A 24,952-nucleotide genomic window follows, 5' to 3' on the forward strand; every position below is an offset into this window, starting at 1 on the left:
CTGGGTGGCTCAATTGGTTGGGTGTCTGACTTCAGCTCAGGTCATGATCTCGCAGTTCCTGAGTTCAAGCCCCACATTGGACTCTCTGCTGTCAGTGCAGAGCCTGCTTCAGGTCCTCTGTCCCCCCTCTCTGCCCCTCTCCTGCTTGCACTCTGTCAAAAATAAATAAAAAGAATTTAAAAAAATAAAATAAAGCAAAAAGTATTGGTACTTCATTTGATAGTAAAGGTCTCCAAGTAGTTCTGTGCATTTGAGCAGTTAGAATTTTGTTTAATGCATGTTGATAATAGTTATACAAGCATGTACATAAAGGGTTTTTTGTTTTTAATTGTATGATTTAAACTAGCCCTCTCTTCCCTGGTATCCATTGTGATAAAAGACATTTTTCCTCGTATGTTTATTCCTAACAGCTGATGTTCCGTAAAATGCGAGGCTTAAGTGAATTTCCGGAAGACGTTTCAGCCACCGGAGATGTTCTGTCTCACCTGACCTCCTCAGTTGACCTGGACTTCGGCGCGCACCATCCCCTCCATGTGACAATGCTGCCTAACCCCTCACACCTGGAAGCTGTCAACCCCGTGGCTGTTGGGAAGACTCGTGGAAGGCAGCAGTCTAGACAGGACGGGGACTACTCTCCAGACAGTTCGGCTCAGCCTGGAGACAAAGTCATCTGCTTACAGGTACTTGTAGATTCAGGAAGTGAGGCCAGAGGTTGGGGAGAAGGGGAAGATGGGAAGCCCAGGCTGGTAGCTCTGAAAGGAGATGGTAGAGGGGCGCCTGGGTGGCTTAGTCGGGTAAGCGTCCGACTTCCGCTTAGGTCATGATCTCGCGGTTCATGGGTTCGAGCCCCGCATCGGGCTCTGTGCTGACTGCCAGCCCAGAGCCTGGAGCCTATTTCGGAGTCTGTGTCTCCCTCTCTCTCTGACCCTCCCCTGCTCACGCTGTCTCTCTCTCTCTCCTAGAAATAAATAAAACATTAAAAAATTAAAAAAAAAAAAAAGAAAGGAGATGGTAGACATCCAAGATGAAGTTGAGGTGAAAAGAAGATTCCAGGCTTGTTTTTAAAATTAATAGCAGATATGAGGTCTCATCTCAAGGCAACTGACTTTAGACAGAGGTTTCGCTGTGGTTTTTTTCTCTCTTATGAGGTATTTAAGGGAGCATTGACTAGTATCCCTGATGCTTTTCAGAGGAGAGATGTCAAAACTTCTCTGAAAATATGCCCCTCTAGGAAACTACCTGGTATCCATATATCTAACAAGGCTGTAAGAATCTGGCTTTCATTTGTTAGCTTCTTGTTTGTTTTAAAATGAAGGTCTTTGACATTAAGGCAACCGATACATATTGTTAATGTGGCTCTTGCTTCCTTTACCCCCTCAGTCTTTTGGAACCTGATAGGCTAGATGTTTGGACTGTGGATCACTTTTTTTCTTTCTTCTATGAGTATTCATTTAAATATGAACCTTTAACTACTGGGCAGTAATTAATTCTTGGTATCAGTAGCTGAGTCTTTAAACCCCATAGAAATACGTACCTCTATAAGGCAGGAGAATATTTGGCTGCATTTTTACAAAAAACAACTTTATCTTATTCATGTTCATTTTCCATGGGCCAGAAACTTACAGTAAGTAAATTGGGGGTATCCAGCATTGCATTTGACTATGACATAGTTTTTCAAAGTGAAAATCTTAACATTGTTAGCCAGACATTCTAGTTACCGTTCGCTTGACTTAATTCACCATACTCTAAATATTTGAGTCGTTCACATTAGCAAGTCTTAACATGGACTTTAGAAGCAGGAGATGAAAATGACATTTTCTTTGTTTATTTTTGAAAAAGGTGGGGGGAGGGGCAGAGAGAGAGACACGCACACACAGAATCCAAAAAAGGCTCCAGGCTCCGAGCTGTCAGCACAGAGCTGATGTGGGGTTCGAGCTCATGAACCTCGAGATCAGGACCTAAGCTTAAGTCAGATACTTAATTGACTGAGCCATCCAGGCACCCTGACATTCTCGTTAAAGTGATAAGAAACTGCCCTCCTTTCTCTACTTTGTGTTCCCAAATCACCTGCCCTACTGTATCTATACGTGACCTGCTGTGCTGATTTCTTGTGGGAACTCTAGATTTGGAGCCTATAAAATTATGGTGGGTGAGATTCTGGGTGCTACTTTTTCTGCCTGACCTCTTCTGTTTATTTTGATCCTGAACCTGGTGAAAGTAGATTGTCATTTGTGATCAGTGTGTGTCCAAACCCGCTTGCCATGTTTAGCTACGGACCTTCCACCTCACCCAGCATTTGTTTGTGCTTACGGACCCTCACTTCCAAAAAGCGCTATGCAGAAGAGTGGAGTGGTTTCTCCTCTGATTTGAGAAAAAAATAAAGTTAGAAAATGGTGCCTGTGTGCCATGAATCTGAAGACCATGATAAAATGATGCAAGTTGTGAGCAGATGTTATGTTACTTTAAAAAAAATGGGTTTTTTTTGAGAGACAGAGAGAGAGAGTGAGAGAGCACAGGTGCATGCATGCGTACATGGGTGAGTGGGGAAGGTGGGCAGAGAAAGAAGGAGAGAGAATCTTAAGCAGGCTCCATGGTCACCTTGGAGCCTGACTCATGACTAGATCCCACAACTGTGAGATCATGACCTGAGCCAGAATCAAGGGTTGGAAGCTTAACTGACTGAGCAACCTAGGTCCCTCTAAAATTTTTTTATTTGGATATAGTTGACACCAGATGTTATGTTCTTTTTTTTTTTTTTTTTTTTTTTTTAAATATTTTTATTTATTTCTAGGAGAGAGAGAGAGAGACAGCGTGAGCAGGGGAGGGTCAGAGAGAGAGGGAGTCACAGACTGAAACAGGCTCCAGGCTCTGAGCTGGCAGTCAGCACAGAGCCCGACGCGGGGCTCGAACCCACGAACCGCGAGATCATGACCTGAGCGAAAGTCGGACGTTTAACCGACTAAGCCACCCAGGCGCCCCCAGATGTTATGTTCTTATTGAGGCCTCTGATATAACATTTTATAAAGGAGAAGAGAAATACATCTTCCTTCCTTTACTGAACTCCTTTCCTTTTTTCTTTTTTAAAAAAAAATTTTTAATGTTTTATTTATTTCTGAGAGAGAGAGAGAGACAGTGTGAACAGTGGAGGGTCAGAGAGAGGGGGAGATACCGAATCTGAAACAGGCTCCAGGCTTTGAGCTGGCAGTCAGCACAGAGCCTGACGCGGGGCTCAAACCCACGAACCATGAGATCACGACCTGAGCCGAAGATGGAAGCTTAACCGACTGAGCCACCCAGGCGCCCCTTTTTTCTTTTTTTCTGAGAGAGAGAGAGAGAGATGGAGAGAGGGAGAGAGAGAGAGAGATGGAGAGAGAGAGAGAGAGAGATATGGAGAGAGAGAGAAAGAGCGAGCAAGCGCACATATGCACAGGTGAGCAGGGGAGGGGCAGAGGGAGAGAGAGAGTGTGTGAAAGAGAGAGAGGGAGTCCCAGCAGCCACCACACTCAGCTCAGAGCCCAACTCGGAGTTCCATCTCAAGACTGTGAGGTCACATCCGGAGCCAAAATCAAGAGTTGGATGCTTAACCTATTGAGCCACCCAGGCGCCCCCTAATGAATTCCTTCTCTATCACTACTCCCAAGAAATCCCATCAGCAAGGAGGAATATTCAGATGCCAGGAGACCCTGGACCTTGTGGCTAAGGGTTGGACTTGACATTGTAGCATGGTGTAGAAGAGACAAACACTGGAACCAAGACAATGAGTTCAAATCCTGGCTTTGCTGCTCTCTGGCTTGGTGTGCTTGGTTCTGTTATGGTGGTTCCCTGAATCTCATAGGAAAATGGTAGTGTGTTATATTCCTCATCAGGTTCTGAGAATTAAGAATATGGACATTGTAAGTTACTTGATCTAGGAGAAAGGCTTGGAAGAGTGGAGGTATCATAGGAGGCCCAGGGTCTAGCCCAATGTGAAATATACACTCTTTGTGAGCCTTGGTTTCCTCCTCTGCAAAAAGGACAGTAGTGACTTCCTTATCCGGCCCGCACCTGGTTGTTGAGTGGATTGATACTGTGGACATAATGTAAGGGTGTGTTATTACTAGGTATAGATACTTCCAAATGAGACTCATCCCTATACATCCTTAGCAAAGGGAAGGCGGGGACTGGAAATTTCCCTGAGGCAAAGGAGTGCTTCCTTTCTTTGACAAAATATTCTACTTACATTTAAAAAAATGACTATTTTAAGGACATTGTCAATGTCCTTTTAAAAAATGCACTTCGAAGTATTCTTTCTTCATTTATATTTAGGTCTTTTACTTCTGTTATTATAAGAGTCCCAGTGGTTACCTTAAGTTGGAACATATCAGATTGTTTTATTGTTTATTATTATTATTATTTATTATTATTTTATTTTAGAGAGAGTGTGAGAGGGCGAGTAGGGGAGAGGGGAGGAGAGGCGGGGAGAGAGAGAGAGAATCTTTAGCAACATCCATGCTCAGTGAGGAACTTGACCCTGGGATCATGACCTAAACCAAAATCAAGAGTTGGCTGTTAGGGGCACCTGGGTGGTTCAGTTACTTAAGCATCCAACTCTTGGTTTTGGCTCAGGTCTTGATCTCACACTTTTGTGATTTCGAGGCCTGCATCAGACTCAATGCTGACAGTGCAGATCCTGCTTAGGATTCTCTATCTCTTTCTGCCTCTCCCCCACTCATGCTGTCTCTGTTTCCCTCAAAATAAATAAATAAACATTTAAAAAAGTAAAAAAATAAAAGTTGGATGCCCAACCAACTGAGGCCCCCAGGGTACTCCAGATAATTTATTCCTAAATATTTATTTATTTTTGAGAGAAACAGAGAGAGAGAGAGAGAGTGCAAGCAGGAAAGGGGCAGAGCGAGAGGAAGACACAGAATCTGAAGCAGGCTCCAGGCTCTGAGCTGTCAGCACAGAGCCCAATGTGGGGCTTGAACTCACAAACCATCAGATCATGACCTGAGCCAATGTCAGACGTTTAACTGACTGAGCCACCCAGGTGCCCGTTTTATTCTTTAGTTTAGCATTTCGACTGTTTATGATACTAGCCTTTTATTTATTTTTTTATTGCAATATATTTGACAATAGCATTATGTAAATTTAAGGTGTATAACATGTTGATTTGACAGATAATTGCTTGCCTTTTAGCCTGAAGTCAGTAGAACTCATATCTTCTTCAAAGATCTTCTAAGATCTTTAATTCCCTCATTATTTACTTTCAACTTTTCCAAAAAAGATTTCCCCTTTTATCTACTACTTTCCATCTATCAGGTTTTGTGATGATGTTGTGATCTAACAGACTTCAGATGTGCTGGAAGAAGAGCACATTTCAAATGTTGTGTGATAGTATTTTGTTGTTTCCTCAAAGCATCTTTTCAATTTCCGGTCATGTACCCCCCCCCCCCCCCCCCCCCCCCCCCCCCCCCCCCCCCCCCCCCCCCCCCCCCCCCCCCCCCCCCCCCCCCCCCCNTGTTCACAGTGTGGCCAACACACCCAGTGGGGATTAGGTGATGTGAGCTGCACTCTGTCTCTTTCAGAGGCAGGATGATTGGGGGAAGAGAGAGAGAGTTCAAAGCTGTGCACTGTTCCTCATGTCTTATAAGCTGTTTTCATGAAAACTGTACTGGAACTGATTTTCCTTTGTTACCACTGATAGCCCTTCCTTCTGTGGTGCTGCTGCATGTTCTAGAATGTTGATGGGTATATTAGAAGTGATGCGTGTGAGTGACAATTTGGGAGGGAAGGATAGATCAACTGGTGGTGGCCATAAGCAGTAACAGTCTTTGAAACCTACTTGAGATCAGCCTAACCATTCTTTCTTTTTTCTTTTTTTTTTTTATAATTTTTTATTTTATGTTTTACTTATTTCTGAGAGAGAGAGAGAGACAGCATGAGCAGGGGAGGGTCAGAGAGAGAGGGAGACACAGAATCCGAAACAGGCTCCAGGCTCTGAGCTAGCTGTCAGCACAGAGCCTGACACGGGGCTCGAACCCACGAACCGTGAGATCATAACCTGAGCCGAAGTTGGATGCTTAACTGACTGAGCCACCCAGGCACCCCTAGCCTAACCATTCTAGAAAGTCTTGTATGGAACCAGCAGATTTTTAGGAGGGCAGGGGAGCAGTAAGAGCGTGGTTGTATTCATTCCTGTTATTATTTGAAAACAGTTTATTCCAAAATGGAAACATAAATCTCTCCACCCCTTATGTTCATTTTCTTGTTTTCTCCCCTATGACTTAGGTTCACGGTGATGCTTCTTTCTGTGGTCAGGGGATTGTTCCCGAAACATTTACGCTGTCTAATCTCCCACATTTCAGAATTGGTGGGAGTGTCCATCTGATTGTTAATAACCAACTGGGTTACACCACTCCTGCAGAAAGAGGAAGGTCTTCCTTATACTGCAGTGATATCGGTATGTGACATAGGGAGGCATCACTAGGGAAACATCTAGTTCAGTATGGAACGGCAAGTGTCCCTGGTTATCCCGTTTTAAATCAGGGGTCAGATATGGTTAGTAGTTACCAACAGTGATGTCCATATTCCTTCAAAAGTCTGAGTGTGACCTTTGAATCCGAAGAAGTGCAACAAGAGGGAAACAGAAAGGGTGCCATCTCCAATCGCCCAGGTATCTAATTGAATGCTCTTATGGGAACCAAAGGTCAACACAATTAGCACAACACCAGGGTGCTTATCTTTAGGAGATTCAAACCCGGGGTGCCCAAGACCTCAGTCAAGAATGATACTGAATTTGGCTAAGTGGTCTTGGTTAGAAATAAGATGTGAAGAAGCAAAGTTGACTTGTTTTACCCTGGAAATTAGCAGTATTAAGAGAAAGGCAGGGCTTTTTGTACCCATTCCCCCAACTCACAAAATTATATGACTTGTTAGATGGTAGGAACTATTCCAGTTTTGTACCCAGCCCTTGGCCTAGATGCCTATTGGGACTATCTACGTGAATGTTTTGTGATAAGTTTGATAGATACCGGAAACACATTCTAGGGTTTTTCTTTGAGGAAAATTCATTTCTCTTCAAATTTTAATGACCCTTTTATCTCAGGAGGAAAGATATAGTAGTAATGACAATAACAAAATAAATAGTAGTTATTATATACCAGGCACTATTCGGCACTTTATATGCAGTAACTCATGTAATCTTTACAACATCACCAGGAGGTATAGGAGCTGTTATCCCAGTTTTATAGATGAGAAAACTGAGATTCATAACTTTACTAAGGTCACAGAGTGCGTCACATAGCTGGGGCATGACCTCTTTCCTGTCAGCTGGACTCCAAAGTGTGGGTTCTTAACAACCCAGCCAAATCATCTCTGAGTGTGTGGGCTGCCTCCGCATGTGGGCAAGAGGGCTTGGAGGTGGGCTGATGGCCTTTGGGGCTGGCTCACCGGCTTCATCTGTCTTCTCTGCCTCAGGGAAGCTGGTGGGCTGTGCCATCATCCACGTCAATGGAGACAGCCCAGAGGAAGTGGTTCGTGCTGCACAACTGGCTTTTGAGTACCAGCGCCAGTTCCGGAAGGATGTGATTGTTGATTTGTTATGCTACAGGCAGTGGGGCCACAACGAGCTGGATGAACCCTTCTTCACCAACCCGGTCATGTACAAAATCATCAGGTATAATTGTAAACCTTTGTTGAAGATCCCCTTACTCCCATAGTACTTCCATTGTTTTTATTATTTTTATTAGCCACGCTGAGGTAGGGGGACCATCTCCCTGGGTTGCCTGAGACACGAAACTTTTGGGGCTGAGACTGGGATACTCCTGAGCAAACTGGGATGGTCATCCTATGGACCCAAGGAAAGCTCCCCAGATTCTTCAAACTCTACACGTTTACTCTGTGAATAAACAAAGGCAACTTACCAACCTCACTTGGCCAATGAGTAACTGAGGTAAGAAGACTTGGGCAGAGCCCTTAGCCCAAAGCTACTTAGTGTGTCATTGACAGGACCAGAAACAGATCCATGATTCACGTGGTACCTCGCCAAGAGGCAACGTGATGGATTTTAAGGAACCCTGAGAACTCTGCTGTCCAATATGGAAGCCAGTACCATACATGGATATTGAACACTCGAAATGTGGCCATCCTTGCTGGGGATGAGTTGTGAGAAAAAAAGTTGAGAGAAAAAAAGTTGAGAGAAAAAAAGACTGTCAGCTACCTCAATAAGAATTTTTATGTTGATAAAGTATTGAAGTGACTATATTTTCAGTATACTGAGTTAAATATGTTATTAAAATTCATTCTATCTGTTTATATTTTTAAGCTTTTCTAATGTGACCACTAAGAGATTTTTAATTACATGTTGGCTGGCTCTGTATTTCTTTTGGACACCATTGAGACAGAAAGCTAATGAGATGGAGAGGAACATGTTACTTTGGAATTTCCTTTTTTGATACTAGAAAGTACAATAGAGCCCCCTTCTCACATTTTATTTCCCCATAGATATAAATTAAAGTAGAGGAATAAATTTGGTGACATTTTATAGGTCCTTCTGGTCAGAGGTAGCACACTGCTCTTGGAAGAACAAATCTGGGTTCTCTGTTTAGTTTAGAATTTAGCTGCTGGGTGACTTGATGTGGCTCAGGGCCCCATTAAAAAAATCTATCCAGTCCATCTGTCACTTTTGTCATGATTAAATATGATAAAATACGTGAGCAAACTTTGTTATTTAAAGTGTTACTTGAGCATAGAGTGGCATTATTATTGTTGTAAAACCGAGATACTGATTATTATAGTTTCTGGATTATTAAAACCACCTGAAATAGTTATTGGTGACTTTGAGTTCAATACTTTTTGAAATAAAGGGGTAAGACAATGTGGGTCAGTCTCATAAATATTTGTCCAGAATGTAGCAATTCATACAAAAACTCTACTAGTTATTTCTACCTGTATGCTTAAAAAATTTTTTTATTAATTTCTGAGAGAGAGAGGCAGCATGAGCAGGGGAGGGTCAGAGAGCGAGGGAGACACAGAATCTGAAGCAGTCTCTAGGCTCTGAGCTAACTGTCAGCACAGAGCCTGACATGGGGCTCAAACCCACGAACCATGAGATCATGACCTGAGCCGAAGTTGGACACTTAACCGACTGAGCCACCCAGGCGCCCCTAGTTACTTCTACCTAGATGTAGATAAAACCTTATAAAGGTGAATTTGTTTTTTCTTGCTTGCCTGCAAGAGGTTGTTACTCACCATCACCTTTAAAAAAATATATTGGAGGGTAAGTTACATAACATAAAATGGATCATTTTATTTTTTTATCTTATTATTTAAAAAAATTTTTTAATGTTTATTTTTTAAGAGACAGAGATAGACAGAGCACGGCAGGGGGGTGGGGGCAGAGAGAGAGAGGGAGACACAGAATGTGAGGCAGGCTCCAGGCTCTGAGCTGTCAGCACAGAGTGCAACACAGGGCTTGAACTCACGAACCGTGAGGTCATGACCTGAACCGAAGTCAGATGCTTAACTGACTGAGCCATCCAACCACCGCCCCTAAAATGGATCATTTTAAAGTGAACAATTCAGAGGCATTTAGTACGTTGGCATTGTAGTAAAACCACCCCCTCTATCCAGTTCCAGAACATCTCCTGCATGCCTTTTTACAGTGACGTGGTTCTGCATTACTTCGACAATGAGTGTATCTGTCACGCTTTGGTTTTACAAATCCAATGGACTTTTCTCTCCTCTTTCTTGGACAGAGCCCGAAAGAGCATCCCAGACACATACGCAGAGCACCTCGTTGCCAGTGGACTCATGACCCAGGAAGAGGTGTCAGAAATCAAAACCTCCTACTATGCAAAGTTAAATGACCATTTAACTAACATGGCCCACTATAGCCCCGCGGCCACCAACCTGCAGGCTCACTGGCAGGGCCTGGTCCAGCCGGAAGCTTGCATTACTACCTGGGACACGGGTGTGCCCCTGGACCTCCTGCGGTTTATCGGCGGGAGGTCTGTGGAGGTGCCGGAAGGACTCCACATGCACAGCCACCTTCTGAAGATGTACGTTCAGGTAGGGAGCATTACAACTTCCGGTTGTCGTTTGTTTGTCTTGTGCAGCAAAGAAGTTGGTTGTTGATCTGGTGTTTTCGGTTGGGCTAATGAATTTGACATTTAATGTTTGTCACTAGGTTCTGGGAACTGACCCTAGTGATGTTTTGGTAGTGATACTCTCTTAACTCAGATTTGTCTACTTGTGCATTTTTCTTTCCTTTGTACACACGTACAGGTTTTGGTATTGATAGTCTGTTCAGATTTTGTCTACTTTTCATTTTCCTCCATTTACTTATTCATTCATTCATTCATTTATACATATATGTTTAATACAGGTACGTGCACTACATGCACATTATCAAGAATAAACCAAGACAGAAATCTGTGTTTTGATTTTTTTGATCAGTGAGCAGAAAACACTTTCATTTTAAGGGCCAGCTTAAATAAAAATAAATACACATCAGTACACATACCCCTAAAGGCAACCATTTAGACCTATATATGTGTTGATGTTTTACATATTGTTTCACGTTGAAGATAGATTGAAGCTTTGGTTTTCCTGGGACTTGGGAATTCCCCGGAACGTGGGACCCCTTGTGCTTAAAGTGGAGAAGCAAGGAGTTAAAGGCCCTTGCCTTCCTTAAACTTGGATAGAAACACTTTGTCCTCTGAATGCAATGCTTACTTCATTTTTAGGTTTTTTATTTTTACTTATTTATTTTTAAATGTTTATTTATTTATTTTGAGGATAGAGAGGAGTGAGCATGAGCAAGCTAGCAGGGGAGGGACAGAGAGAGAGAGAGAGAAAGAGAGAGAGAGAGAGAGAGAGAACTCAAAGCAGACTCCTTGCTGTCAATGCAGAGCTCAACTCAAGACTTGATCTCACAACTGTGAGATCATAACCTGAGCTGAAATCAGGAGTCAAACACTTAACCAACTGAGCCCACATAGGCACCCCTAGGCTTTTATTATAGGCGTAGTGACTCTTAAAATAATCTCTGTTCTTACCATCCCGCTGAAGAAATAGAATATTACAAGTATAATTCCCTGTGGGCCCTCCCTGGACCATCTCCTTCGTGCACAGGGTTCACCACTAACCTGAGTGGCTGCTTGTTTTGCCTGTTTGAAAACCTACAATTGTTTGGGTGCCTGGGTGGCTCATTCAGTTGGGCGTCTAACTTTGGCTTAGGTCATGATCTTGCAGTCTATGAGTTCGAGCCGCGCATTGGGTTCTGTGCTTACAGCTCAGAGCCTGGAGCCGGCTGCACATTCTGTCTCCCTCTTTCTCTGCCCCTCCCCTGCTCTCACTCTGTTTCTCTCTCAAAAATAAAATAAAAACATAAAAAAAATTAAAAAACCTACAATTGCTATCATACTCTCATCTTTCCCTTCGGCACTTTCTGTTTTACTTAACATTCTAATTTTGATACTTATTGTTGTTGCATTATGTTTTTTGAACTCAGCGTGGGAAAGGGCATAGACTTAAAAGTGTCTTTTTTCCTCCCCTTCCGTTTTTCACAGTCCAGACTGGAGAAAGTGATGGATGGAACAAAATTAGACTGGGCTACAGCAGAAGCTCTTGCCTTGGGCTCATTACTTGCTCAGGGTAAGACGTTTCTGTTTAGTTGCACAGCTGGTAGGGAATGCTTTATATGACATTTGCTGTATGTCACCCCTGCGGTTTTGAGAAACACTATCTCCGGTTGTTTTCTGTGACTAGAGAGGTTCTAAAATGTGTTAGCTTTTCTTACTCCACAATATTATTTAATCTTTAGTATAAGTTGTGTTGTAACCTTCATCAGAGAATAGACTTCAGACTTTCTTGCTGGGACACAAAGAGCCCTGTGCTGGTTGAATTGGAAAGACATTTTCCTCTGAAAATTGTAGGGCAAACGATGGCTCTCCATTCTTGTATGATCTTGCCTTACACAGACTTTTGAATATAGGACAGGTTTATTTTAATGTGGTTAATCTAGTGTGAAGGGAAATTCTCAGGATGAACTGAGGGGTAAGAATTCAGGGTCACCGTGCCTTGTTAATACTTGGGTCATTTAAGGGAATCTCTTGTTTTTTCCTCACTCAAGGTTTTAACGTCCGTCTGAGTGGGCAAGATGTTGGCCGTGGAACTTTTAGTCAGAGGCACGCCATGGTTGTTTGCCAGAACACCGATGACGCCTATATCCCTCTGAACCATATGGACCCGAATCAGAAAGGGTTTCTAGAGGTAGGATGTCTCAGTGTCTATTGTGAAACCCAGGTGCTGATAATTACAGTTATAGGATTCTTGAAGCAGCTGGAAACAGATATGAGAACTTTGTGTTCAATATTTTTAAAAAAAATTTAGGGCACCTGGGTGGCTCAGTTGGTTGGGTGTCTGACCGGTGCAGGTCATGATCTTGCAGTTCAGGAGTTCGAGCCCTGCATTGGGCTCTGTGCTGACAGCTCAGAGCCTGGAGCCTGCTTTAGATTCTGTGACTCACTCTCTCTCTGCTCCTCCCCTACTCACACATTCTCTCTCTTTCTCTCTCAAAAATAAATAAAAACATTACAGTTTTTTAAAAAAATCCAGTAGAGTTAACATGGTGTTTTATTGGTTTCAGGTATACAATATAGTGATTCAGGACTTCCATACCTCACCCAGTGTTCATCTAGATCAGTGTACTCTTAAAAATGGGTTAACACTAGTTTCTTCCTTAGGAGTCTGTTTTTTTGTGTGTCTCTTTCTTTTTGTTCATGTCTTTTGTTTCTTAAATTCCACATGTGAGTGAAATCATTTGGTATCTGTCTTTCTCTGACTAACTTATTTCATTTAGCATGATACCTTCTAGATATTACTCAGCCATACAAAAGAATGAAATCTTGCCATTTGCAATGACATGGGCTCAATTCTTTTTGAAATAAAGCGTGCTGAGTGGTGGAGAATGTGGGTTTATACATTTGGAATGAAGTGTCATACTAGTGAGTAGACTAGAGCTATTCTACTCTAGCTACTCACCTGTAGTCATGTAAATGTCAAATGGATGTTCATTTTGTCAATCCAAAATTGACATTATAATCTCTGTGTTGCTGAATTCATTAAAGTCAGCCAAAGATGTGGATAATAAGCCAACATTTCTTGCCTGTTATAAAAAAAAAAAAAAAAAAGAGGTCTTGGGGCATTTGGCTATCTCACTTAGCATAGTGTGCCACTCTTGGTCTCAGGGTTGTTAGCTCAAGCCCCACGTTGGGCGTAGAGGTACTTTAAAGAGAAAAAAGGCCATGTTTCATCAAGGTTACCTCATTTTCTAAGGGTTAGTGGACTTGATGAATGTATGTATTACCATGTATTTCTATGTGCTAGTTGTTGGACTGTACTCATTAGAGTCAAGGGTGGAGGCTAGGTCTTTTCATTTTTGTCTCTGCCAACAATTAGAATAGTGCCAGGTGTACGATGTTTATTAAAATAAATTGTCCTTCAAGGTATGCTTAGCGGTAGGTCATCTTTTTTCCTACTCTAGTCATTTCTTTGAGTATAATCTTGAGTTTGCTGATACTAAATATTAAAAAAAAAAAAATCACTTGTCAGCGCACCTGGGTGGCTCAATCTGTTAAGCGTCCGACTTCAGCCCAGGTTGTGATCACATGGTTTGTGGGATCGAGCCCCGTGTTGGGCTCTGTGCTAACAGCTCAGGATCTAGAGCTTGCTTCAGATTCTGTGTGTGTGTCTCTCTCTCTGTCCCTTCCCTACTCACACTCTGTCTCTCTCTGTCTCTCAGAAATAAACATCAAAAAAAAATTCACTTGTCAAAGGAAGATTCTGGGACGATTACTTAAAAGAGCGTGAAGCTCATCTTTTCTTTACATTAGTCTAAAATCTACCCCTGGATCAAGTTAGATTGGTGAACTAGTTACTGAAATGTTAAATATCCCACTACCCCAATGTCTTTTATTGAATTATGACTTGATATATAGTATCAATTCATTTTGAAATTACTAGTTAGAAAGCCCTAAGTGAATGCCTCGCATCTGTTATGAAGTTGCTGTCAAATATTTGATTGACAATCGAAAACCATGTCCTTTATTTATTATTTTAAAAATTATTATCATTATTTTAAATTTACATCCAAGTCAGTTAGCGTATGGTGCAATAATGATTTCAGGAGTAGAATCCAGTGATTCATACCCTACATATGATACCTAGTGCTCATCCCAACAAGTATCTTCCTTAATGTCCCTTGCCCACTTAGCCCATCCCCCTACCCACAACCCATCCAGCAACCTTCAGTTTGTTCTCTATTAAAACCAAGTCCTTTATATGTAGGACCCTGGGAGGAACCCCCACTTGCTCTTGGTACTGAGTGATTGGTACTTCTCTTGGTACTGACTGAGTTGACTGAGCAGTGGTTTGTCTCTGTGGTGTGTGCACCGTGAATTCTGCAACTGAGCGACATTACTCTGTCAGTAATGGCTCCCAGGAAGAGGTGGGGGCTACCATGCCCTTGGTGACTGTCGGTCACCAGGTTGTCTTTCCCCTCCATTCTGTATCTTAATCTTTATCTTTTTTCTCTCTATGTACTTTTACGTCATCACATTGTACCTTATATATATTTATGAGCCATCTCAAGTATGTTTTGGGATAAATAAAAGGATTAATAAATCTAAGAAATGAAAGTAGATGTGTGTATACTAGAGTACAAAGTACAATGAATGTTTAGTAGGAGGCGCAGTGAATCTCCTTGGGAGTAAGGAAAAACCTTGGGAGAGAAGCTGGATTTGAGCAGGGCTTGAGGAGTTGCCTAGTCTGATGCATGCAGGGAGAACAATCCAGACACCATAACACGTACAAAGCCTGTGAAGCAAGAAGACAGGAACTACAAATAGCTTCATGTGACTGGAGGTTAAGTTGCAAAGTGGAAACAGGAGTAAGGAAGAGGAGGCTGGCCAGACTCCCCACATTGTATAAGACTTGGAATGTGTGTAAGCTGGAAACCATGGAGGAATTTTGAACAGGTGATCAGATTTTTGTATCAGAAAGAACTCTCTTCGTTGTACCTTGGAAGCTGAAGATGGATGAGAACATCGGATGGTTTTTCTACCCAGCTTTATTGAGGTATAATAGGACAATTTCTTTTTTTCTTTAAAAATTTTTTTTAATGTTTATTTATTTTTGAGAGAGATCATGAGTGGGACAGGGGCAGAGAGAGAGGGAGACAGAGAATCCAAAGCAGGCTCTCTGCCGCTAGAGCAGAGCCCAGCATGGGGCATGATCCCACGAAAGATGAGATCATGACCTGAGCTGAAATCAAGAGTCAGACACTTAACCAACTGAGCCACCCAGGTGCCTCTGTTTTATTATTCTTTAAATTGAAGTATAGCTGACACATAAAGTTGTATTAGTTTCAGGTGTAAAATGTAGTGATTTGACAGGTCTGTATATTATGCATTGCTCACAAGTGTAGCTACTGTCTATCACCTTACAAGGCTATTACGATACCGTTGACGATGTTCCCTATGCTGTACCTTTCAACCCTGTGACTTATTCATTCCATGACTGGAAGCATGTACTTCCTATTCTCTCCCACCCATTTCGCCCATTCCCCCCACCACCCCTCCCACCCCCGCAATCACCAGTTTGTTCTCTGTGTTTATGAGTCTGTTTCCACTTTTGTTTGTCTTTTGTTTCTCTTGTTTTTTAGATTCCACATATAAGCAAAATCCTATGGTGTTTGTCCATCTCTGTCTGACTTATGTCACTTAGCATCGTACCTTTTAGATCTACCCCTGTGGTCATATGACTGGGTAGAATTACACTGCATTTAATTGTCCTGTCTCTTTTATCTCCTCAGAGATCTAATTTTGTATTCTGCTTTTCTTTTCTTTTTTATTTTAACATCCCATGATGGTTCTTTTGCTTTATTGTGCAGATAGGATATTAGAATAATGGATTCTAACCACAGGTAGGCCTTCTTTTGGTAACTTTCTCCCCTTTGTTTTGTGATATATATTTTTTAAAAACTTGTATGACACAGCTTTACTCTAAGCAATCAAGGTAGATCATCTGAGAAGTTAATTTTGCTTATCCTTAAAGAACACCTTTAATGCCCATATTGCATTCATCACCCCCTTTCCTTGTGCCACCTTCCCCCACGTGCATCACTCACAGAGGGCAGTAAATGTCCTTTCTCAAGAAATGAGGAGATAAATGGAAAGGGAGCTCCCCTCTGTGCCCCGCCTCCCTTCTGAGAGGTTTGTGACGCTTTACCTTGACTGATCTATGTCCCCAGCTTTCCTTGCAATGACAGTGTTTCTGTTCTCGTCCTTTGCATTAGGTCAGCAACAGCCCGCTGTCAGAAGAGGCTGTCCTGGGATTCGAATATGGGATGAGCATCGAAAGCCCCAGGTTACTGCCCCTCTGGGAGGCTCAGTTTGGCGATTTCTTCAATGGTGCTCAGATCATCTTTGACACGTTCATCTCTGGAGGTTGGTGTCAGCAGATGCACATGGAATGGTGCATAGCACTGACCTCGTGGGGACAAATGAAGGGGCCATAGCTGCTGTACCACAGCCGCTGAGGAGAGTTTGGGGCTGCCCTGCTGTCTCCTAGGGCATGACGGCTATTGGCTGGTTATGGAAGCTGCTGGAGGGCTAGGGGCCACTCCGTCACCATAAAGGCAGCACTTTCTCCTGGCCAGTATGCTTGGCCTTAGGGAGGAGGATGTGTGCCTACCAGCTCCTAGGTAGTTTGGCTTTGGGGTCTGCACTTGGGGGTTGTTGAGTAACTGTGACATGAGTACCAAGCAGGCAGTGGGGACACAGTAAGCACCTGTGATCAGAGTGAATGGCAGCCTTGAAAATCCACTTCCCTCGCGGCGCCCGGGTGGCTCAGTCTGTTGAGCTTTTGACCTCAGCTGAGGTCGTGATCTCACAGTTCTCAAGTTCAAGCCCCACATCACAGTCGGATTCTCTATCTCTGCTCCTCCCCTGCTCATGCTCTGTCTCTGTCTCTCAAAAATTAAAAAAATAATAAAAAGAAAAGAAAGAAAATCCACTTCCCTCAACTCAGGGATGTTCAAGTATTTAAAGGCTGGTAGTTGTGCATCTTTATTGTTTTGTTTTAAAAAAGTTTTTTTAAGTTTATTTATTTATTTTGAAAGAGACAGAGACAGTGTGAGTGGGGGAGGGGTAGAGAGAGAGGGAGAGTGAGACAATCCCAGGTAGGTTCTGCACTGTCAACACAGAGCCCAACGTGGGACTCAAACTCACAAAACCATGACATCATGACCTGAGCCAAAGTCAAGAGTCAGACTCTTTTTTTCTTTTTTTTTTTTTAAGAGTCAGACTCTTAACCTTAACAGACTGAGCTGCCCAGGTGCCCCTTGTTTTGTTTTGGTATTTGTTTTTGTTTTTGTTTTTGTTTTTTTTTTGAGGGCACAAGTGAGCAAGGGAGACAGACAGAGAGACAGAGAGAGAGAGAGAGAGAGAGAGGAGAGAGAGAGAATCCCGTGAGGGGGAGAGGGAGAGAGAGAGAGAAGCAGGGCTCACCAGAAGTGGGCTCGAACTCATCCACCTGAGATCATGACCTGAGCCACAGTTTAATGCTTAACTGACTGAGCCACCCAGGCACCTGCTTGTTGTTTTTAATCATCATTTACAAAAGCAGAACCTACTTATTATAAAATTCAAAGTATAAAAGTATAAGTGTGAGTCCCCATCAGCCCATTTTCTGGAGGTAACCACCCCCGCTTGGATTCTGTGCACTCTAGTCGTCCCTCTGGCCGTGTTTCTCTGTAACCTTGTGGTTGTAGGGAAGGAAAGTGGCTCGAGGAGACTGGACTTTGACATGTCCCGAGACTGTCTGGAAGTGTCCACACCCACAGCCCGAGGACAGTGGCCTGTGTTGTGACTGGTGCTGTGAGGGGAAGGCCAGAGCCCCCCGTGCTCAGTACAAGCTGTGTCTGCAGGGGAAGCAGAGCGGCCCACACTGTCCTGGACACCAATCCATTCACCTTGTGGCCTGTGTTCCGTCTGCTACCACCCATTCAGTGAACGTGTCATATAGGGTTGCAGGCAGTAGGATGGAGAGTGTCCTCCTGAGCGTGTAACACTGATGGAAAGCGCAGGGGACGGAAACGACTCTAGGGGATCACACTTGTGTCACTGCCCACGTCACGTCAGACGGTTCTGTTCCTGCTTTGGAGCGTTCTTACCCCCTGTCACGTGCTTTCCCAGGGGAGGCCAAGTGGCTCCTTCAGAGTGGCATCGTTATCCTTCTTCCCCACGGGTATGATGGGGCCGGACCCGAGCACTCCTCCTGTCGCATAGAGCGTTTCTTGCAGGTATGTCCCATGCCTTCTGGACTCCGGGAAATGTTTCCCTCCTAGACTTGCCTCCTGTGGATACTTGATGCGTACCTTACACTATGAGACCTTGTGGTCTCTGTATGAAACGGCTTCAGTGCAGGGTCAGTGTTCTTTATCAACATGATGCCTTGGGGATAGGAGTATCATGGTTTTCTGGCAACTGAAGTCATTCTTTTTTTTTTTTTTTTATGTTTTATTTATTTCTGGGAGAGAGAGAGAGAGACAGCATGAACAGGGGAGGGTCAGAGAGAGAGGGAGACACAGAATCTGAAGCAGGCTCCAGGCTCTGAGCTGTCAGCACAGAGCCCAACGTGGGGCTTGAACCCACGAACCGTGAGCTCATGACCAGAGCTGAAGTCGGACGCTTAACCGACTGAGCCACCCGGGCGCCCCCAGCTGAAGTCATTCTTTTTTTTTTTTTTTTAAGTCATTCTTGTATGGAAAACATCAGTGATTCTCAAACCAGGCCGATCCTCCACAGAGCTTTTTGTAAACAGAGATCAAGGACTAACACGAGATCCGATTCTGCAGTGTGTGGCCTAGGAACCTGTATTCTTATCTAAAAAATTATTTTTGAGTAACGATAGTATTTTTTTTTAATATTTTTATTTATTTCTAGGAGAGAGAGAGACAGCATGAGCAGGGGAGGGTCAGAGAGAGAGGGAGACACAGACTCCGAAACAGGCTCCAGGCTCTGAGCTGGCAGTCAGCACAGAGCCCGACGCGGGGCTCGAACCCACGAATCGCGAGATCATGACCTAAGCGAAAGTCGGACACTTAACTGACTAAGCCACTCAGGCGCCCCTACGATAGTATTTTTTTATGAAATGATTCATGATCATTAAAAAATGTTTCAATAGCCATGCAGAAATAACCACAGTTATTATTTCGTAAGGATCGTTACCTATGTCTTTTTATGCATGTGGCTTCCTAGTATTTTATTAAGAAACTTTTCAAACACACAGGAAAGTTACAAAATTTTACAGTGAACATTCATATGCCAACCCCTTAGATTCTACGGTTGATATTTTATTATGCTATACATGTTTTTGTCACATCTGCTCGTCTCTGATCCATCATCTATAAATCTGTATTATCTGCTGATGTATTTCAGAGTTAAGTGGAGACATGGGTCCACCTACAGGTTACAGATGTGTAATCTGTACACATTATCCTAAGTACATGAATATCATTAATTATTTTAGCATATGTTCAGATAAAATATATAGCTAGATGGCAAATTAGTCGAAAGGTAAAACAGTAGATAGATGGATGGTTATGTTGATAGGTAGTAATACAGAAAAATGATTTTATAAAAAGTGGATTACAGAAATAAATAAATTGAAGGTTAGCTAAAGACTGCATGTGAAATACAAAACTACAGTTTTGGGAAAAAATACAGGAAATGAGTATGTGGAAGATATAGTTTGAGAGTCGTCAGTATACAGATGGGCGTCCCTTAGGACAGCCTGTGTCCTTGCTATTGAAGAACATTTACTCCTTTCATTTCTCTCCCAGATGTGCGACAGCGTAGAAGAGGGGGTAGATGGAGACACAGTGAACATGTTCGTGGTACACCCGACTACCCCTGCTCAGTATTTCCACCTGCTCAGGAGACAGATGGTTCGGAATTTCCGAAAACCCCTCATTGTTGCTTCTCCGAAGATGCTGCTCAGGTTCCCTGTAAGTAGAAACAACTGGTTAGGAAGCCTTTCTCCTTCTGTCATTTTTATATGCATTTTTCTCTGTTTTCTATATCCATTGTTATTTATTTAAAATGATTTTGGCTTTTTAAAATTTTAATTCCAGGTAGTTAACATACAGTGTTATATTAGTTTCAGGTGTACGATATAGTAATTCAACACTACACATCACCCTGTGCTTATCACGACATGTGCACTCCTTAATCCCCATCACCTATTTAACCCGACCACCCCGCCCCCGCAACCTCCCTTTGTGTCTAATTATATATAAAAAGAAACATCTAGGGGCTCCTGTGTGGCTCAGTCGGTTAAATGTCCAACTTTGGCTCAGGTCATGGTCTCACAGTTTGTGGGTTCGAACCCTGCTTTGGGCTCTGTGCTGACAGCTCGGAGCCTGGAGCCTCCTTCAGATTCTGTGTCTTCCTCTCTCTTTGTCTCTCCCCTGCTCACACTGTCTCTCTCTCACTCTCTCTCTCAAAAATAAACATTAAAAAAAATGTTTAGAAACATCTTTTAGTTTTAATTAAAAAGTTTTTAATGTTTATTTATTTTTGAAAGAGAGAGAGAGAGAGAGACAGAGCACAAGCGGGGGAGGGGCAGAGTGAGAAAGGGAGACACAGAATCTGAAGCAGGGTTTTATGCTCTAAGCTGTCACCACAGAGCCCAGGGCTTGAATCCACAGACCATGAGATTGTGACCTGATCCAGACGACATTTAACCAATTGAGCCACCCAGGTGTCCCAATCTTCTTAGTTTTAGCTGGCCTTGCAGCTTTCTCTCTCTTAAAAAAAATCTCTCTATAATAACTAGGAATACAGAGAGCACCTCATCTCACAGTGAGCAGAAATAATTCTATAGAAAAAGTTTTAAAGTACAAAGAGTCTAAGCACCAATATCCTTCCCTGTTCTGTGGGGAAGGTGTTCTAAGACTCCAGTGGCTACTGTGCTTTTTCCTGTACATACATACCTGTAATAAAGTTTAACTTATAAATGGGGCACAGTTAGAGCTTAACAACAATCATTAGTAATAAAATATAACAATCATAACAATATACTGTAGTAAAAGTTATGTGACTATTTCTTTCTCTCAAAATATCTTCCTGTACTGTACTCAACCTTCTTCTTGTGATGATGTGAGGTAATAAAATGCCTACACGATGAGACGAAGGGAGGTGAATGACGTAGGAACTGGCGTAGTATTAGGCTACTAGTGACCTTCTGACCATATGTCATGAGGAAGACCATCTGCTTCCAGTCAACCGTGAATAACACAAACTGTGGAAAGCAAAACCACGGATAACGGTATCTTCTGTACTATAATGAGGGTAGCAAGTTGGGAATTTAAAGTATTTTGATGAAAACCAGTGGTATTATCTGTTAGCTTTTATTTAGATTTTTTTCTGTTAAATGATATACTCCTGTTTCAAACATTATAACGATATAGCTTATTTCTATAGCGTTTAAACCATTTTCTCTCGATTTACCTGAACTGATTGTTAGGCACACAATATGTTCTTTAAATCACAACAATATGCTCATTGTCAAGTGGCAGAGTTCAAGATAATAAATATTACTAAGCATATATTTATCGCATCTGCTATAATTTTTTCCAGTTTTATACGAGCATCTTAATTAGGATTAGCATTCAGAACATGTTTGTGCTTATTTGGATACTCCGCAGATGAGGTGAAGTGAGTCATTTAGGATTTGGCTCTTCAAGACTACCTTGTGCTTCGCACAAAGGTTCGAGAGTGTATATTTGGCGTTGAGGGGTGTTGAGGAAAGCAGTGAGTGATTTGCCTCCCCAGGTGGGCAGCATTTACATGAGCCTAGAGTGGGCGTGTGTGTGCCTGCACTGCCTGTCCTTGGTCCCCACTCTGGGAGTCGGGGTTGAGGAAATGTTCTTCCCATTCTTTCCCCAGTGGCAGGGTTCACATGTTTGATCTCATTGTGTCTTCCTCAGCGTGCCTTGAACAACGTAGCACATCTCGAGATGGCTTCATGACTCTAGTGGAATCACAGGACATTTAAGAAAAAGTAACGCAAGGTGGCTGAGTGGCTCAGTTGGTTGAGTGTCCAACTTTAGCTCAGGTCATGATCTCACAGTTTGTAGGTTTGAGCCCCATGTCGGGCTCTGTGCTGACAGCTCAGAGCCTGGAACCTGCTTCAGATTCTGTGTCTCCCTCTATCTCTGCCTCTCCCCTGCTCATCCTCTGTCTCTCTCTGTCTCTCAAAAAAGAAATAAAAATTTTAAAAAAAGAAAAATTAACACAATTCTTTTAACACAGTCTTTCTGATAGGGCTCTTTTGACACACACACACACACACACGCGTATATGTATATATTTTAATATTAAAAATTAAATTTTTTTTTTGTTTTTGAGAGAGAGAGAGAGAGAGAGAGAGAGAGAGAGAATGAGTGGGGGAGGGGCAGAGAGAGAGGGAGACCCAGAATCTAAAGTAGGGTCCAGGCTCTGAGCTTTCAACACAGAGCCTGATGTGAGGCTTGAACACATGGACCTGTAGATCATGACCTGAGCTGAAGCCAAGAGTCAGACACTCAGCTGACAAAGTCACCCTGGCACCCCTGACACTGATATGTTGAAACAGCAATGTAAAAGGGGCCAAGTCATAATGCAAATTAATTTATTTCTAAGAAATATGTACATCTGGGATTCTTCACCCAACTTTCATTGTAGCTGCAAGATAGTCACCTACTCCCTCAATCATTACTATAAAGGAGCAGAATCATATTAAATATAATATATGTATGTTTAAGTATTGAGTGAACTATTGGAAATATTATTGAGAATTTCTTTTGCTGTTTGTAACTGAGAATAAGAGTTCATATTCTGGCCCTCGCTGTCCACTCCTCTCCTCATGTCTAATCTATAACTTACCAAATAAGTGAGGCCTTGCTCTGGAGCCTTTAAAATATCAATGGCTATCCCACAGATTTTCAAGTAAAAAACTACTATCTTCATTAGACATATAAGTCCTTTTAGTAAGTGAAAGTGAGTACCACCATTCTTGAGGTCTGATTTCTTCCTGAAAATTAGCTATTGTACCAATAGGTACAAGTGATCTAGCAGAATAGAAGTGCACTCTTTCTTTCCATGGCCCATTTGGAGATGACTTGCTGTTGATAAAAACGACTTGGGGCTCTAGGGAGCCTAAATTCTACACCAATTTCCCTCCCTGCTCTCAACTCGAGTTCCATTTTTTTTTCTTTAAAAAAAATTTTTTTTAATGCTTTATTTATTTCTGAGAGAGAGAGAGAGACAGTGTGAGCAGGGAGGGTCAGAGAGAGAGGGAGATACACAATCTGAAACAGGCTTCAGGCTCTGAGCTGGCCGTCAGCACAGAGCCTGACGTGGGGCTCAACCCCATGAACTGTGAGGTCATGACCTGAGCCGAAGTTGGATGCTTAAGCGACTGGGCCACCCAGGTGCCCCGTCCTTTTTTTTTTTTTTTTTTTTAATTTCTTAGTGAACTCTATGCTTAATGTGGGGCTTGAACTCATGACCTGGAGATCAAGAGTCTTTGGGCTCTAGGGAATTTGCCTATCATGTGGTACCTAAATTCTACGCCAATGCTCTACTGACTGAGCCTGCTGGGCATCCCTCCAGCTCTTTTTGATTCCTGCTATAGAAGTGGAAGCTGACCAAGGGCTCTGCTTCAGGATGGAGAAAGATTGATTCTATCATACATTATCCAGCAACAAGAATAAATAAAGAATATACATTTTTATATATTATATATATGATTTACATATAATATATTTTATTTTATAACATATATATATATTTTGCTAATATTATTTTTTAGGTTACATCACAGTGTCCTACATCAATGTGGTTGCCTATCAGTAGACCAGTCAAAGTCTCATCTTCCCAGTTGGGACTAGGCTATAGGGAAATGAACTAGATGAGGAAATGGGATCAAATCCCCAACCTCCTTAATGGTCTACTCTAAGTTCTTTGCAACAAGTATTTAAATTGAGCCCCTTAATACCATTTCTTTTCATCACAGAAATATCCATGTATTGTTCCTGTTTGTTCTGTGACTCATTACATTTCACTTATAAATTATGGTCAAAATTTCCAAAGACAGAAATCACTGCCCTAGCTTAGGCTGTTTTCATTCACAGATTCCATCAACTGTCCTCTCCGATTCCAAGAAATTAAAGCATATTTTTTATTGATATTAAAGTATGATAGAACTGAAATGTTGATTCTCAAAATGTTATTGTGGCATCAGACAATAGGCAATTTTAAGTCACCTTGAACAAATAATCTTATTCCAAAGTATACAGAATAGATAATTTTGGGAAAGATACTGTGCTTATTAGTACACATGTTTACTTCCAGTTCTAGAAGGGAAATTTAATGTTATTTCTTGGTAAAGATCCCTTATGAATAAGGCACCTTCGGCTCCTTTCCTTCAGCTAATAGATTTGTGGCTTTTTTCCCCTCTCCTTAGGCAGCCGTGTCAAGTCTTCATGAAATGGCACCAGGAACAACATTCAAGCCGGTCATTGGTGATTCATCTGTGGATCCCAAAAAGTAATTTGATGTGTGTCTCTGTTTTCATACTCTGTGGTAGAATTTTAATTAGTGGGGAAACTAGTTCATGTTAAGGAGCCCATAGTGACCCAAATCTCCCGTATCCTGAAAGAAGTAAGTCCTTTGTGTCCTTGGGTCAGGAGTTAGAGTATGTGTGGAAGAGTGAACTTTGGAGGCATACATCGCTGGAGAAGGCTTGCCAGGGCAGAGCATGTGATTGAACCCAACTATAGACCGCCCCCCCACCCCCCACCCCCAGCCCCGGCTTCAGTAATGATGCCTTTTAGTCTGCATGGTCTCCTCTTTCTTCTGAT

The 24,952-nt window shown here is 42.4% G+C and overlaps 1 protein-coding gene across 2 annotated transcripts in view; it reads left to right on the forward strand.

Annotated features, from left to right (window-relative positions):
• Nucleotides 1-24,952, forward strand: part of DHTKD1 (dehydrogenase E1 and transketolase domain containing 1) — a 52,785-nt gene that overhangs the window by 23,993 nt on the left and 3,840 nt on the right. Inside the window, exons 5-14 of one of the 2 annotated variants that reach the window (XM_039246019.1) lie at nt 411-680; nt 6,271-6,442; nt 7,459-7,657; nt 9,738-10,050; nt 11,553-11,637; nt 12,116-12,255; nt 16,340-16,490; nt 18,240-18,346; nt 19,889-20,053; nt 24,556-24,638. In XM_039246019.1, the coding sequence (XP_039101950.1) occupies nt 411-680; nt 6,271-6,442; nt 7,459-7,657; nt 9,738-10,050; nt 11,553-11,637; nt 12,116-12,255; nt 16,340-16,490; nt 18,240-18,346; nt 19,889-20,053; nt 24,556-24,638 (1,685 nt within the window). The remainder of the gene's footprint in view (nt 1-410; nt 681-6,270; nt 6,443-7,458; nt 7,658-9,737; nt 10,051-11,552; nt 11,638-12,115; nt 12,256-16,339; nt 16,491-18,239; nt 18,347-19,888; nt 20,054-24,555; nt 24,639-24,952) is intronic. The other variant, XM_039246020.1, reaches the window with a different exon arrangement.

Source organism: Hyaena hyaena, unplaced genomic scaffold, assembly GCF_003009895.1.
Source record: "Hyaena hyaena isolate Hyena2069 unplaced genomic scaffold, ASM300989v1 scaffold_276, whole genome shotgun sequence".
NCBI classification, from domain to species: Eukaryota; Metazoa; Chordata; class Mammalia; order Carnivora; family Hyaenidae; genus Hyaena; species Hyaena hyaena.